The following is a 17580-nucleotide window of genomic DNA, read 5'->3' as shown; positions in this document are numbered from 1 at the left end:
AAGTAGTGAAAGTAGTGAAACTTTAAAAGTTGTCCTGAGAATTCTTTTTGCTGCAAAAGAAGGAAAACTCCCAAGAGTGTAATGTATCAATATAGACACTCTGCAGCTTGAAAGCCAAATTTGGGGTAACTGGGCAGGCCTATTTTGGCTGTAGGATCACAGGCAAAGCCTCTTCCACTGATCCCCACCCCCTCAGAAATGAGAATTATGGGGAAACCAAGGGAGCTGTGGACTCAAGATTATGACTTGCCACTGCCCCCCTTCCCTGATGGGCAAGGGGGACTAAAGCTGGTTTGTGACTCAGCTGTAATGAAGTCTGTTCCTCTAAGGCTGCGGCTAAATTCATCCCATTTAAGGATGGTGCAGAAGGGGCAAGGCCAGCTCAGACCACAGTCCTCAGTATGGAGAAAATAATTTACCTATTATTTGGCATTCCCCCAATTGGATTTACCCATAAATAGCACAGAAACCTATGGGCAATAACAGTAGCTTTTATATGTCATGTACTTCCATTAATAAATAACAGTATTTAAGCTGTTATCATTTAGCATTGCCTTTCTGATGTCAGATTTTTGTCTGTTGATTCTTTATGGAAGAGATTATCCTATAATGTAGAATGCAAAGGTACAGTACTGAGAGAGCATTGTATTTAAAAATATGCAAATGAATGAACTCCCCATGTTTTAAGTGAAAATGTTAAGCCCTGCAATAGTTTGGCCAGAGCAAATCCCTTGGAGAAAGAGTCAGCATCTGAAGTTATAATGGTCTTGTCCCCAGACTTATATCCACATCTTATGGTAGGTTGCTGTAGTGAGCAGGTGAGAGCATTTCTTTTGCAATGCAGTCCTTTTAGAAAAGAGAGCTGATTTACACATATCTACCTAAAAGTATCCTATAGAGCAATGGTATAGTCCCTAAATCTCACTAGAGCATGGTGAATACTGGTAGTTAACATAGTTGCAGTCCTATGCTCAACCTGCAATACAGCCAGCAGCAAAATACATCAGTCTCCTCCCCCCGCCCCAAAAAGAAGCTAATATAGCAACTTCATCAGACTCTTGGGCAAGATTTCTGACAACTGTACTGCCATCCGCCAAGTGCAACACTGTGTACTGACAATATAGGCATACCATGTGTTATTATTATCACCATCAAGATTTCTATGCCATATTTCAACAGAAAATTCCAAGGTGGCTTACATAAAAGGAAATACCAAAAAGGCAATCCACACACAAAGAGGGCTATACAACCTCATATTGTCCAATGGCAGTAAGCATACCATTTATATGGAAAGCACAACTTGCCATCAAGTACATCTCGCAGCAGATTGTCCTGGGGAGCTCAGAGGTTGGCCAGGAGGCAATTAGTAGCCCTCCTGACAAAAACCATTTCCTATGGAATGTGGGGCAGGTATCAGGATTATAATTCAATCCCCAAGTTCCACATAGATCAAAGTTCTTCTCATCACAGAAGGAAGACCTGGTAAATCTTGTAGAGACAAAAGTCTTGCCTTACCTTTCTTCTTTTCCCTCAAGTCTGAGTGCTATAAGCCAAATAACCTTGTGCCAAAGACGTATATTTAGAGCTAGAGGGAGGAAAGTGTGGCTCCAAAGGCCATTCTGAACTCCCCAACCACACATCCTTCTCCTCATAATGTCCCCATATCCTCCATGAGGAGATAGCCCCCAGCTGTTTTAGGCTTGGAGTGGAGGGCTAAAAGCAGATGTGATTTCCAGTTTACATCCTAATTTGACAAAATCCTAGCCTGGAAAGTGCAAGAAACAACAAAAAATAAAATAAAATAAAACCACACAGACATACACAAAACAAAAAAGGTGAAATTGCCCACCATGAACCTTGAAGAGTACGATGGAGAATGATGGAGAGTGTTGTCCTTCAAGAAATGGGAATACATTTGTGTCCCGCAGACCTCAGGTAGTTACACTCCCCTGATGTAGAACATTAGCTTTTTGGGAAAGGACAGAAAACAAGAAATTTCAGGTATGATAGTTGTCTACAGACTCTGAGGCAGCATGTATTAAGAGATACACCATGTAGGCATTCAGAAATTCAGCATGAGAGTCAATAGGTGTGATTAGCCCATGGACCAAAAGACCCAGACTTACTACAGTCATCATCTACATTGCCTTTATAATTTTGGCAAATTCACTCATCCCCCTCCAGTCATACCATGTATGTTCATGTTGATAACTGTCAGTGTTCCCAGCCAATATTTGTTGCAACCAAACACAGTGTCATCACTCAATGAGTAAGGGGTGGAAGATCAGGAAAATGTTTAATTCCTCAGACTGCCCCCTCAGTCTTTCTAATACTACTTGAGCAGAGCCATGAGCAAGATGAACACCCTCGACAGCTGGTGCATTAGCTCATACCCCCTCGATGTCCCATTATAGTGATATCTCATTTGGCTTCATGAAAACAGAGACAATCTAGAAACAGCCATAGCTTTAATGAATTGTAGAAGAAGTTATAAGAGCATCACAAAAATAAATGAAGTTGCCATTGACTTTGATCTTGTAAGATCCTGTGCCTCTGGAAGCTGAATGTCAAACATTAACAGGTACAGTCTTTCCCAGTCACCACAGTTCCATACTGAAGAGAGCTGCATAGAACACCAGTTGCATACTGGGCAGACTTGAACCACTGTATTATCACTCATGTACTCTGGAAAGTTAAAAGAGGCCAGAGAAGCTGAAGATAGTAAGCAGTCCCAGGTAAGCAAAGCTTGTTTCTCATGTTAGTAGAGCTGTAGACTTCATTTGTGGTCTTCATGGCATTGGCTAAGCATGTGGAAAGGTTGCCACTTCCCTGTGGAGACACAAGAGGAATATTACATGATGATGAATAACAGGCAGCAGTTCCAACAAACAGATCCAGTGGCAGGTGATCATTATATTAGCTTGTATTTTATTATTTTATCCTGTTTTCTAACTTGGGTAAAAGCTGGTAATGGGGTTACAACAGAACACCTGAAATAGAAAATATACCCAGTCATCAGAAAACAACATCACCAGTGCAGAATGCTTGCAGGGACTATGTAGTTTGATCTTGTTACACTGGATTTATATCAGTTGCAGTGGTTAATCATTCATTTTAATGCTCAGCATAAAGTGATGGGAGTCATCTTTAAGATGTGAACTGTCTAGGAACAGTTTATTTGAAGGACAGCCTACACAGATACAACCCACCCGGGGCCTTAAGGAATGACCTTAGGGTTGCCATAAGACAGAAATGACTTGAAGACACAACAACAACAAATTTCACTTGGTCCCCATTTTTTGAAGTCTTTATGGCCTTTTAAAGATGTCTTGTGGCCTAAATTTCTTAATCCTATAAAACTTTTTATTGATTTTTATGTCTCCTAGGTAAGTATAATTTCACCTGGTGCCAATCTTATTACACACTATGGATTCTATTATTATTCTGCTTTTAAAAAATGTACTGTAAGACTTCTTCGGACTGACTTAAAAGACAAAACAGAATTTTAAAAAACTAAATAAGAAGAACCCCCCCCCCAAAAAAAAAAAAAAAAGAAAAAGAAAGAAATTAGAAATGGCAGGTGGAAGGGGGAAAAAAGCTAAGTGTAGTGTGATGGTAGAAGACCAAAGGCATGTTGAAACAAAACAAGTTTTCAGTAAAACTAAAAGGAGCCAAATTACACCTTTAAAGGTGATAGATTTATAGCACAAGCCTTCATGGTGTACAATCCACTTTGTCAGATGTGGACTGTAATATTTATCTTCATTTATTAAGCTTCAACAAGTGTCTGATTTGCTACAAGAGAAGGTGCCCAATGGATCTTCAGAGAGTTTTACTTCCACAACTGTTTTGTCACGACTGAAAAGTCTCTATCACAGATATCTACACATTTAGGCTGCATCTGCACTGCAGAAATAATGCAATTTGACACTACATTAAACTACCATGCTGCAATGCTATGGATTCCTGGGATTTGTAGTTTGTTGTGGCACGGGAGCTGACAAAGAAGGCTCAATAGCTCACAAAACTACAAATCCCAGAATTCCATAGCATTGTGCCATGACAGTTAAAGCAACATCAAACTGCATTAATTCTGCAGTATAGATGCAGCCTAAGTCTCATATAATGGCAAGAATCAAGATCATAAGGAGAGCTGTTTGGATGTTCACCTGAACTGGCACATTAGAGAAGATATTTCCTGAGATGTTCCTCAAACTGTTAGGGCTTTAAAGGCTAAAAGAAATATTTTAAATTGAGTCTAGAAACTAGATTACAGTAGTATGCTCAGATCTCTTGTGTTCCAAATTATTATCTGGCCACAACATTTTTAACCATTTTTAAAAATTTATAGTCTGTATATTAACATTACAGAGACAGTGGGGCAGTATCCATCATGGTAAATAAACAGGACATGGAAAACCAAGGCCAGAAATGGTTACTGTGATGACATGAGAGGATGAGCATTATATACATCAGCCCAAACCTCTGGGTGAAACCTCACTCAGTGGATTTATGAAACCAGGCCATCAAAACAATGTCCATGAACACTACAGTATCACTGGATATTTCTTTTGATGCTCATTGCAGCCCCCTGCTCATCCTAAGATTTACAAACTCTATAGGTTCTTTCCCAATTTTCTTCAAAAGGGAAAGGAACAGTAAGGCCTCTGACTATCAGAGGATGATTACTTTCCCCAGCCATTTGCTATACTCCTGTGATGAAGCAAACAAACAAAAACAAAAGCTAAAGTGGTTTGGATTAGAAGGGTATTAGGGTACAACAGAAGGAATTGGGGAAGTCTCGAGTCGGTAAAGAGAAAGCAGTGTATTTACAGGAACAAATAATCCAGAGAGAAATTAATATATTTTGTGTTTTGGTACATGGCTGTATGAGAGGGGAATGAGAGGAAGAACTGCATGTTCAAAGGAGTGGGTTTGTGTCATGCCATCACGTAGAACTGCCAGTATCACTTTCTGAGACTGACCAAAGATACAGAAACACTGAAATAAGAGTAACCCACAACCCCTTACCTTTCAGTCACTTGAGAAGAACACAACAGAATGTGGTATTGTAAGGTCTAGGAGAAACCATGGGGTTGCAGTCCTTGGTGGAGGCAATCCAATAGTCTAAACAAGACAATTTTGGCTGCAAAACTGGACTGGAGTGCAGGCTTGAAGTAATCTAAATAATAATCCATACTGAGTGACTAAAATACTGTAGGTTTTCTTCGATTATATGTGCTGTTACTGGAAAAAATGTCCATCCATACATTCAAGAGAGTTGAACTGTGTCTCCACTTCTTTATTCTTGTCCTTGGCTTATATCCTGCAAGGAAAAAAATGGGTAATGAGTCTTTGGTTACTAACAACAAATACTGGAATAGTATATCTAAAGTTCACCAAAAATGTTTGCTTCCACAAGTGCACTGTGGAATCTTGCTTGAATTTGGGTGACTGTAGTCCCTCCTTTCTACACAAGGAATAGTTTCTTATGATCTATGGATAGCAACATGTAGGGAGAATTGTGAAGCAACTAAAGTAATATCATAATAAATGGGAGACAGTCTGTGACCAGTGGTGTTTGAATGCTCTGGGGTTTTTTTGGAATAAAAGGAAAGGGGACATTCAGGTTTCAGAAGTATGTTTTTCCTTTTTCCTTAGTGACTCCCTCTTCCTTGCTTACCTGAGCAGGGTACGTTGTCCTTGCTGCAGGGAAATTCAGGTTCCTGGTGAATGCTTGAGTGTGGAGCCCCGAGGCATGGTACCTGTAAATTTCTGAGAAGATAAGTGTTATGGATCTGTCTTTAAAAAAAAGTCTCCTTAGCTTTTTGATGTTGATTAATTGTGCAAAATTCATTTTGAAATTAAACAACATTCAGAAATGTGCAGTATGGGGTGGGGGCAGAGAATAATGGCCAAGCTACTTAGCTCTAGAAGTTTCTGAATGCACTCTCTGTGCAGGCTCAAAACCCATTTGTGTAAGGTACCAGGACCATGCAGAAGAACCCTTAATTCTAAATCTGAAAATCCAGGGAAATTTAGCAGGGAAAAGTATAGAAGCAACCCTTGAGTTTATTTCCCAGAATGGATCAAGGGAACAATTCCCCAAAATCAATGGCCATATGTATTGACAGAGATAATAGTCCAAACAGTGGCAATTTGAGCAACTGTGTTTAGTTTTGCTATCATGTGCGCTTATAATCTTCCAGGAAACTAATATAAAGTTGTTCCAGTTTCATGATACAAGCACTGCTTCTTTGGTTGAAACATTTAATACATATTTTCCAAGGTTCAAAATTAAGTATAAAAAGCAACCTATAGAACTCCCCAGTCCTAAACCTCTTCCTCACTCCAGGTGTTATATTGTTCATAGTCTTTGGCCTCCTCAAGTTTTAACTCTTCATATCATTAATTTATATCCCTACAAATCTGAGCCCAAACCAAATGCTCCTCATCAAGCTTCTACAAACAACTGTATGCTGTTTTCTTCAAATGTAAACCCTGCCACTGCTCTGATAGGGTGGGACAAGATGAACCATATTGGGCATTATGGTTTTGTGTTCCTCCTTGAATTTCCTTCTTAATGCATCTTCAGCATGTTTTCTCAGCACCCATTCTCTAGATCAGGGGTAGGCAACCTTTTTGAGCTGGGGGCCGGGTTGCTGTCCCTCAGACAACTGGGGGGCCGAAGCCAAAAAATAAATAATTAAATAATTTTAAAAATAAATAAATACATAAATAAACTGGGACAAATGTAGGACAAAAATTTCAAATGGAGGACACTTTTTAAAAAAAATGGAGGACATGCAAAAAATTTGCTGATTTTTTAAAAAATGTTAATATAAATGCATGTTTCAGAGGCTTCTATAGACAATTTCCCCCCCTTGCCCGCCGCTTGCCCCCCCTTGCCCGCCTCCTCCTGATAGGCCAAAGGCCCCATGCCCTCACGCGAGAGGCCAAAGGCTCCGGCGGCAATCAGCGGCAGGACCGGGCTGGGGCTGGTCCCAAGGCCTTGCCGGGCTGCATCCGACCCGCGGGCCGCAGGTTGCCTACCCCAGCTCTAGATTATAAGTGTTCTTCTCAGTTTTCCTCTTCTCTTCCAGGCGGACTTCAAGCTGTTAGTCCTTTCCAGCATTTCTTTTCATGTGCCCACTTTAGCTTCATAATCTCCTCTGTTTTCACTTGAAATCCAGGCTGAAGGTATTCTTCTTGACCTATTGTGGTGACTCCATTTCTTCTTATTCCTTAGTGTAGAATTCCCTTATGTTGCTTACCTCTCTCCCTTGTTTACCTCTCTAATGAGGGAAGGTATCTTGATATAAAAACAAAGTAGTTTTCACACTCTGTTGACACACTGACATTGTACAATCACTTCCTACACACATTTTTTGAATGTCAAATCTTGCTCAAACCAACTAGCCTTTGTTTGTTTCAGATCAGTGTGCCATACAAATATTCTAGGTTAGACACAGGTATTCTAGGCAAAAAACTAGAAACAGTTCTTCTTGTTACCAGATCTCTTATATAAAAATGCTTCATTGAGTTAATAAACTGGTTTTAAGTTTCCATTGGGTGGTTTTGAGTGTGTATTATCATGCTAATCTAGAAGACTTTTAGGCAAGAATGGTATTTTATTGGTAAAACAGAAAGTTAAGAGAAAATACATGACCAGCAATAATGGGTGCGGTGGCAAAAATGTTATTGAAATAGTTTTTGAGATTCACTTTTGGCAAAGACTGACTCAGCCTTACATGACAGGTAATATGCAAAGAGATTTTGTAGAAACTCGAGATTAAATGAGATTAAGGTCAACTTTCTTAGATGCATGGAGTAAAGTGCCAAGGAACAGACCTTTATAAGCAGACTGTGTGTGTGAATAGAAATGTAAACTTATAGGTGTGATGTTGAGCTGATGAGGTTCAGTGGTTGTTGGAGGGGGTCAAATGCAGGAGAAAGGATGTTGTCTAAAGCCAAGGTGAGTAGATAATTATATGAATGGTGGTGGAAGTTATCAAAATGTATTGTGATGCTAGATGGGAAGCAGAACGGAGATGTGATGAACTGGCCAAAAGAGCCCATGAGGCTGGGCTGTTAACTAGTGTTATAATATGGGTAGTGTGCCAGGAAACCACCATCTCTGTACAACCCATGACTGGAGGTTGTGGATATACAGTGCGTCTGTGTCATACGCGGGTATGCTGTACATGGCTTTCAGCTTACGCTGAAAGCCGTGCGCAGGAAAAGGGAATGGCGCATGCACCACATGTATGAGCCCAATTGTTTTCAATGAGGCTTGAGCATTTGCAGAATTTCCCTAATGCAGGAGTGGTGGTCTGGAACGAATCCCCCGCGTAAGGGAAGGGTGTGCTGTATTCCAATTCTGATGTTTCTCTTTCCAATCTTCCTATGTAGTGTTTTGTTGTTCAGTGTCCATTGTTCTGAGGTCTCAGATGGACTGCCATCAAGGTCTGTCACTTCTTTCTCACATACAACTACTTCACTTTTGGGAATAACATATACTTTAAAGTTAATGGTACTGCCATGAGCACATGCATGGCACTTTAATATGGCAAGCACTTCACTCGATGCATCTGAGAAAACAGACTTAAGTCTATGAAAGCTTATGCTACCAACTTCTTTCTTTCTGTTAGTCTCAAAGTGCTTGAAGAACCCTTTGCATACTGATCCAGAATAACATGGCTATGTCTTTGAAATCTACCACAATGACAGTTAATAGTCAGTGTTAATTGAATCTAGAGCCATAAACAGGACTCTCTTCCTGCAATTAATTTCTTTTAGAATTCATCAGCAGAATAGGTTAACACTTCAAAAATAATGCATCTTTAAGGCAAACAGCTTTTCAGCACTAGACATTTATTTATATTTGATATAGTCCTCCCATGAATATTCAAATAACGAAACTACAAATGAAAGGATGGTCAGTAAATATTTTGAAATCTGCTGGTCCACGGACCTTTTCTAGAGTCTTCCACTATACAAATAAGTGTTATATATAAGGCCACTAATGAGGTTTACAGGGGGCAAGGCAGACATGATTTTGGGGGCCCTTTCATGGTTCTTTACAAAGACCTGTGGGGAACTCAGGTGAGGAGAATGACAGTTTTTGGGCAGAGAGTACAAGGAACAGAGGAGACCTCTTGCTCTGTGAGGGCCTCATCTATCCCCTTCAGAGCCCTGGCTGAATATCCAAATTTGCAGCCTTCTCTGATGGCAAACTAGAGTTCTAAAAATCCCATTTACAATCCCAAGCCATTTACGACATTGCAATGTTAAAAGAAATGCTATAAAATCAAGCAAAAAAACCCAAAACAAATAAACAATATTACGTTTTACAATCATCACTATAATATATGATCAGTACATGGAAATAAGATAATATACAGCATAATGCTTGACCACTACAGTAAAGTTATGTCTATAAAGGGCTTTTCCATCACACTCTGGAATCCACTATAACCTAGTGGTTCAAATAGACTAGGTACTTGCCAGTTTGTGCTACCAGCTACTTGTGCATGTTATCTACACATTAAGTAATGTAACATAAAAAATTTGTTGGTGATGTCGAAATTCCTGTTCATGACAACTGCTAAAAAAACACTTAGCTTTTATTTAATGTCATTAGACAGGGCTCGTTTTTGAATAGTATCATTGTAAAAAAATAAAATAAAAATTACAAACTCCCCCATTAGGAAGTGAAACCTATGTTGACAAAATAATATAGATCCCCAAACTGAGAGGTTCTTTGGGTTATACCGATAGGATAATAAACAGATTTGATCATACTATGAAGTACATAAGTAAAGACGAGTTATACATTATACGAACACAATCTGTTGGCTTAAGAAAAAACACCAATAATCTGAAAATCCTGAAAACAGCATCAGAAATTTCTTTACCATATTACCCATTTTTGAAAGTTTTCCCTAAGAGTTTTGTATTTTGCTGCTGTTTCTCCACTTATATGGAATGTTGCTAGAAAAGGGCACTGCTATGAATTATACATTATGTATTTGAAAGGGGGTAAAAATCATGCTGGAAAGTAGTAATGCCCAAAAGAATAACATTAGGAATTTGTATATGTACAATATATGAAGAGAGAGAAAAAGAGAGAGCTCTTGTCTTAAAACATGGGCTCTAGATAATAAAAACAAGAACAGTGTACCTTTGGAAGGAGCTGAATTGCCTGTAGAATTCTTTGTCTGTGTCCAGAATTAAGTATTCCAATTTCCAGGAGATCTTGGTCCTCCATAACATTGCTTCCCTAAAACAAGAAGCAGTTGACAGATTATTTTAAAAGTTTTAAAAATGTAATGATATTGCTTTAGTACTTTCCTTAATTCGACAAACCAAATGTGAAACTTACAACATCACTACTAGATATGTAGCACTTTTGTTATTTCCTATGTATGTAGATATATAGATACCATAGACAGTACTTCGTATTTCAGATATTCACAAATCATTCAACAGAAATGAGCAGAGGATCACCACGGTAAAGCAGATCTTCTTCACAGTTCACAATTCTGTTTCCAAAAGGATACTATATTAGAATTAATTTATTTGAAATAGATCCTGCATTTGAAATAGACTGAATTTGTGTCTTGTATACTACCATAGCCTTACATGGGTAGTTCTGAGATAAATTATAAAAGAAAGATTTGGCATTTAAGAATAGGAAGGGCATCATATGCATACAGTCACTTTTTCTGTCTTGAAAGAAAGAGGAAGCATTTATTTTGGGTGTATCATATCTCTAAACAAAGTATCATCTTGCTCCCATTATCTGGAAGATGCTGTGATTATTTCACAGAAATATACTCAGGAATTCTTTCTTTCTTTCTTTCTTTCTGGCATTTATTAATCATTCCTCAAGCCACCAAGGCCTTTGAGGTGATGTACAATATCTTAAAATATTTAAAACATTAAAATACATTAAAAAAACAATTAAACTAAAACTCCTCCTTTTAAATATAATTTTAAAACCACAGGCAGTTTTTTTAAGTTAAAAAAAAAGCTAGAGCAGCCAACCCTAATTTTAAGAACCAGCAAGTGGAGCCAGTCTGACCTCCCTTTAGAGAGAATTCCACAACTGGAGTGCTGCTACTGAGAAAGCCTTGTCACGTGTACCCAGCAGCCTAGCCATCTGGGTGCAGAGACATGCAACAGATGTTGGCATATCCTATACCCTTCTTGATGAATGTAGGGTTTCATATTTTCATATTTGACATCTAACATCAGGTACATTTTTTAAGAAGTCACGATGACCTTTGTAACACTAGGAAATTTCTTGTGGGAAAGACACACTGGCTTCCATGTGACAGACCTAGATAATGAAGTTTATCGCACAGGCCCTAAAATGGGCCTGTTGAGTTACAAAACATGTGCGCACATGGGTGCACATGGAATGGAATGGGGCTAAGAACTGTATTTTACTGCAGAAGGGAACACCGCCGCTGCCGCTGGGTGTTCCAATCGCGACCTCCCTCCGTTCCAGAGGGCGCAATTTCTGAGAACTGTTCCAAAGCGTTCTCAGAAATTGCACCCTCTGGAACGGAGGGAGGATGCAATTGGCAGCGGCAGTGTTCCCTCATGCAGTAAAATGCAGTTCTTAGCCCCATCCTGCTCTCTGCGTGCACACATTTTGTAACACAACGGGCCCGTTTTAGGGCCTGTGCGATAAACGTCAATATTACAACAAATTCAGAATGGGTTTTGTCAGGGATGATGGGAGTTGTAGCTCTTCACCTCTGGCTCGAACTCACCACCTTGTTACGCACCGGCGCTGACCAGTTTTGGTCAGTGGTTAAAGCTTTGCTCTAAAGCAGCAGAGTTACAGAGAATAGGCTGAAGACCCTGACAAACTCTCCAAGCCTTCTCACTCTTGCTTCCACAGAAGTCTTCCCACTTCTTCAGGATCCAGCTGGCTCTTGTATCTTCACCCAGGACACCAGACAACTCAGTAGTCTTATATAAAAGATCTACTTTATTCTACTATATACAGCTCCAAAACTATCCAACACAACTCCAATACAACTCCTCACTACTATCCACTACTACCCACAAAATACATTGGGATTCATAGGCCTGTTACAGACAGCCAAAATAAAGCTGCTTCGAGTCACAGTGGAGATATGGTGTTTCAATGATGCATGCGTCCTAAGAGTCCAGAACTCACACCAAAGCCATGCTCCAGCCCTAAGGACTGGAGCATGGCTTTGGTGTGGCTTCTGGACTCTTAGGACGCATGCATCATTGAAACACCATATCTCCACTGTGACTCGAAGCAGCTTTATTTTGGCTGTCTGTAACAGGCCATAGTTATTATTATAGTCCTTGGATCATACCACCCACTCTTGTCAGTATCCACCCAGTGGGCGTGTACATCCACTCTCATTGGTTCTCTTGTTTCTACCCAGAATTAATGATTTCATCATCTCAGCCTTGACCACTTAACTATTCTCAGGTGTGTTCAATTATCCACTTTGCATTTCTGTCCTTGGCATTTAGGACTTGCTAATTGCATTACCTTTTACACCTGTGTGGCTTCTAATTGCTTCTGCTGAGTCACCCTGACTCTCACATACAAGTTTTATTTCATTCACTGTATATCCCATGTTGCTTTTTCCTTAACAGGTTTACTGATCATTCTGTCCTCCTCCAGGCTTTCCATATATCCTCTCACAATGGGGACTGAGCAGGTCCCATAGTAAAGCAGTTAAAGACCATATCTCCACCTTACCTCCGGCTGTGTCCCTATACACTCTTCCTATCTGACTATCAAGATGTTGTCTCAAATCCAATCTGTTTTGTCACTCTACCCCAAAACTTTAGATTATCTCATCTATAAGCTTCATCTAAATGTTGAAGAGCATAGACCCAACTGGACCCCATAAGTTAATGGCCTAAACAACACTCCTGGTAACATTCAGCCAAACAGGACTGAAACCATGGCAGAACAATGCCTATAACTCCTATTTCAGCCAAACAGCCAAAAATAACAATATAGGTACAGACTGAGTGTCCCTTATCCAAAATGCATAGGACCAGAAGTGTTTTATGCATTTGCATATACATAATGAAATATCTTGGAGATGGGATCCAAGTCTAAACATGAAATTCATTTATGTTTTGTGTACACCTTATTTTATACACAATATTTTAATACATTTGTGTGTGACACAAAGTTTATGTACAGTGAACCACCAGAAAGCAAATGTGTCACTATTTCAGCCACCCATGTCGACAATTTTGGATGTTGGAGTATATCGGATTACAGAACTCCAGAGAAGGGAAAATCAATCTGTAATTAGAGAAACATTCTTTATAACAACTAAACTGTTCCTTTTCTATCTAGCAAGTTTTGCTGCTTCCAGATAAAATTGGAACTGATTGTCATGATTGGCGGTGCTGGTAAGATTGTGAGATAATGAGAGGTTTAATATTGAACAAACTGCTACAAAAACTGCATTTCATTAGAGAGTTAACTGGAACTATCAAGTATGTGAACTAACAGGAGACCTTACTCAGAATGTTTTAAAAACACTTGCTACATGAGTTCAATGGGCAATTAAAAGGGGGAAAACAAGTGCTATATGTCAGAGGAAGCAACTACAAAATAAAGGAACAAAAATCCATGCCCATTTTGATTCCAGTGTTGTTGGAACACATGATGTGCAACTGTTTTCACAGTGAAAGTGTTTCTTTTACACTTTAATGTGATTCTGAAAACTCACTTTCTATTCTGCAGTTTCCTGGAAAAACTGGTTTTTCCTGTTTTGTTTTGTTTTTGCAACATGTATTTGTTTTGTTTTTGCAACATGTCAGACTGGTGTGGCACTGAGGGGTTAGGTAGTTAGGGGTGGGACTGATTGGTAGGTGGCATCCTCCATTTTGCAGGCATTTTGCCATTTATTATTATTATTATTTTGCTCACTTGCAATAGATCAGTCAAACAAATTCAGCTTCTTTTCTCCTACAGATATAGATTCAAATTAAAAGTATGTTTCTGTCTCACATCAAAGTCCAGGGGTTACTTTCCCTGCTTCTGAAAAGTCCTGGTTATGGGAAATACTCAGAAATGGGGGGAAGGACCAGAAGGGGCTGGAGAAGCAGGGTCAGTCAAGCATCACACCGAGAAAGAAGGAGCATGTTCTGTAGACACCAGTCTTAATTCAATTAAGGACTCAGAGTGGAAAGGGAAGTGAGGGAAACAACAATTTTATTGTTTTCTTTCTCCTTCTCCTCAGAGCTACCTGTGTTAGGAGACATTTAAAGTTCCCTCATTTACTCATTGAGGTGCATAAGTGGGAAAGATGGGGGAGCCATCGAATGAGAATGCAAGGTGGGAGGTAAGATAGAAAACCAAGAAAGGCTACTGATTTATAGGTTTATGCATAATAGAAGGGGTGGAGTGCATGGAAGGAAACACCCTATCAATACAATTTGAATCCAGATTTTTACAAGTCAGCATGGCATAAACAGGGTGAAAGCTGGGCGAAATACTGCACGCTGGCGACACTGCAACAGGCGACTTGAAGGCACATACTGTACACATACAAGAGGAACAAATGATGAGTAAAACCTTTTCAGAATTTAAACTCTTTAAGGCCTTTCCGTTTTCTGAGCTTTCAAATGGCTAATTACTTAAAAACTAAGCTGAATAAAGTGATCAAGAAGTCAACTTCCAGTTTTGATAATGTGTTCGTTAATACTGTAAGATTAAATTTAAGCCCTTTAAGACAATGAGGCAATACAGTTACAGTTCTCTGTAACAAATGTAATACTTCCTCGTCAATTATGAGTCTTCCATCAAGACATTCAATTGAATGTGAATCAAATAAAAGAGATTTTTAAGAGGAAAGCTGCTAATAATGTCAACAAAGCAAACAAATACTTCTTCCTCATGCCCCATCTATTAGAAAATAATTATGGGGCTGGAATAAATTCCTGGAGTAACTGTAATAAAACTACATTCCACCCAAAGATAGTAATGTTGCAAAATATTATCACATAAAGGTGTTAGAATAGCGAGAAAACTGCACAAAAGCTGAGGAACTGCTTAAAAATGATGTCACAGAAAAGGAAAAACCTCAGAGGGCTTGGGACTCCAAGAGGATGGTATTCAGCCTCAGGCTGAGATCCCTCAACCCAGGGCTATATATGCAAAAACATATCAACAGTTTGTAGCAGTAAACAAACCATGAAGTAGTGGTTCTCAACTTTTAATTCTCTAGATGTGTTGGACTTCAATTCCCAGAAGTCACAACCAGCATGACCAATGGCCAAGACTTCTCAAGAACCAATATTTGAGAACCATGACACATAATATACTCATCTATTAAAGTGCTAATTACGACTACGGGCCCGAACAGACAGGCCAAAAAAAAGAAAGAAAGAAAGAAAGAAAGAAAGAAAGAAAGAAAGAAGCTGCTCTTCAGGTCACTTTGGTGGTATGCTGTTTAAATGATACATGCTTCTTAAGAGGCCGGAAGCTGCACCAAAGACACACTCCAGTCCTAAGGACTGGAGCACAGCTTTGGCACAGCTTCTGGCCTCTTAATATGTGTGTGTCATTTAAACAGCATACCTCCAAAGTGACCCAAAGTAGCTTTATTTTGGCCTGTCTGGGCCCTGACTCATGTCCAAACCAGAGAACAGAACCAGAGACAAAGAACTGTAGGTTTTCATTCAAGTGCAAACCTACTTCTGTGTTTGATTCAATTTCTCCCATTTGGCTCTTGGGTCTACCTGTAGATAAGAGGAACTAAAATTTCCTGATCAGAGAAAGTGGACAAAACTGGCTCCTAACTAAGCTGTGCTGCCTTGAGAAACACTCTTGCCAGGAATGTAGCTGGGGGAAGAAACAAAATGAGGGCACTCACACCAAAAGAATTCTGCTGCTCCCTATGAAATTTCCCTTCAGTTCCTTTCAAACTGCAATAACCAGCTGGAGTAAGCAGTGGGAGCTTCCAACCAGCATTCCAGGCTTAAGCCAGTATATGGCATCAAGTGGCACCACTCCATGCCCTGAATTCAGCTGGTTTGCAGATGGCCTGGGTGAAATGAGAGGCACCCTTCTCTCCAACAAGGCCTCTTTGGGTAGACTAACCAGAAAATTAGCAGGATAGAAATTATCCTAGCTTGTCACTCCTCTAACAAGTCAGGATTTTAAGTTGTTTTCTAGTCTTAGAAGAGCAGCAAAATAGATTCTGAGTTGACTTAGCATACTTTCTCCATTAAATTTATTACTGCAGCTTTCAGGGAAAGCCCCAAAGAAGCAATTGGGTATTACAAACAATCAGTTAGCATGGATTAATACCTGCTAAAAGGAAAACACACCACTTTTACAACTTTCTGAGGTGCCATCATCCTTCTCTTTGAGCAGATGGGAGAAACCCCATGATCAGAAAGCAACAGTAAAATAGCAACAACAGAAAAAGAAAAAAAAAAAGACTATATGTACAGATCAACAAAGAATATGCTTTTACACAAAGAGAATGTAATGCCTAAGTGTGATCACTTCCAGAACAGGCTTACTTGCATTCATCTGAGGAAATGACTTCATCAGACTTCTCTCCCCATGCCCATTCCCATGTTCTATGTCTTGATTAGTTCAGATTTTAAAATGGAAGGCAGGGAGAGTCTAAGGACAGATTTTTGAAAGCTAGGCAACAAGATACATAGGTGCATAAATACATACATAAGGCTCTTGCAGCATAATTCTGTGTTGCTTTGATTTTGAAAATATGGAAATCTACTATACTAATTTTGGTCCAATGGAGACAGCACCCCTTTTGAGACATCTTGTCTGTCCCACAAACTACTAATTCTGTGCACCTCAGCAGGGAGTCCCCTGCCATTCACCACACACCTCCTCCAAGATTTGACAGAGGCCATTCTATGTGCTGAACCTCCCAAGGTCTTGTGCACATTCTTTGAGGACTGGCACTGCTGCTCTTCTTGCTGCCCCATGTCATCACTAATAAGAGAGAGAGCTTCAAATTGATTCTAGAGGTCCAAACTCACAGAATGATCCCTAGTGTTTCTACTTCTTTGTGTCACATTCCTCCAACTGTCTCCCTCCTGGGTATGGGAACTGACTTTCTCCCCAAAGACATCTCCAGGTGTTCCTCAACCAGGACAGTGTTCTCCACTTTGTCCAAGAGTTCTATTTCTTCTCTTCCAACAGGGCAATCAAACAGCACTTGCTGCAAGTACAGTATAGTCCTACAGATCCTCTAGCAAAAAAATAAACCTGTCATAGATGTTGCAGGTTACTGTAACATCTCCATCACTGTTCATATTCATCACCCTATGTGTACACAATGGCAGAGATATCCAGGCTTACCTCTCAAAATTTTTCTCTTCTTGTTTCTCAACCTGCAGAATACACACACACACACACACACACACACACATGAAGCTAGCGACTACTAGCTCTTCCTCCAACCAAGTCAGTGACTCTTCAGAAGCCTCATCCCTTAGAGAAGGCATGGGAAACCTATGGTCCTCCAGGTTCTGATGAACTATCATTCCCATCATGCCTCGCCACCAGCCAAG

General features: G+C 39.7%; 1 protein-coding gene across 12 annotated transcripts in view; it reads right to left on the bottom strand.

Moving 5' to 3' along the window:
- ANKS1B (ankyrin repeat and sterile alpha motif domain containing 1B) overlaps positions 1–17580 on the bottom strand; it is a 499785-nt gene that overhangs the window by 219394 nt on the left and 262811 nt on the right. For all 12 annotated transcript variants that reach the window (XM_089523880.1, XM_089523881.1, XM_089523882.1 and 9 more), the window contains one exon: positions 10184–10282. In XM_089523880.1, coding sequence (XP_089380006.1) covers positions 10184–10282 — 99 coding nt within the window. The remainder of the gene's footprint in view (positions 1–10183; positions 10283–17580) is intronic.

This window comes from Sceloporus occidentalis, unplaced genomic scaffold, assembly GCF_023333645.1.
Source record: "Sceloporus occidentalis isolate IW3139 unplaced genomic scaffold, rSceOcc1.0.p SCAF_5, whole genome shotgun sequence".
NCBI lineage: Eukaryota > Metazoa > Chordata > Lepidosauria > Squamata > Phrynosomatidae > Sceloporus > Sceloporus occidentalis.
Note: the sequence above shows the minus strand (reverse complement) of the source record. Positions and strands in the feature narration are given on the sequence as shown.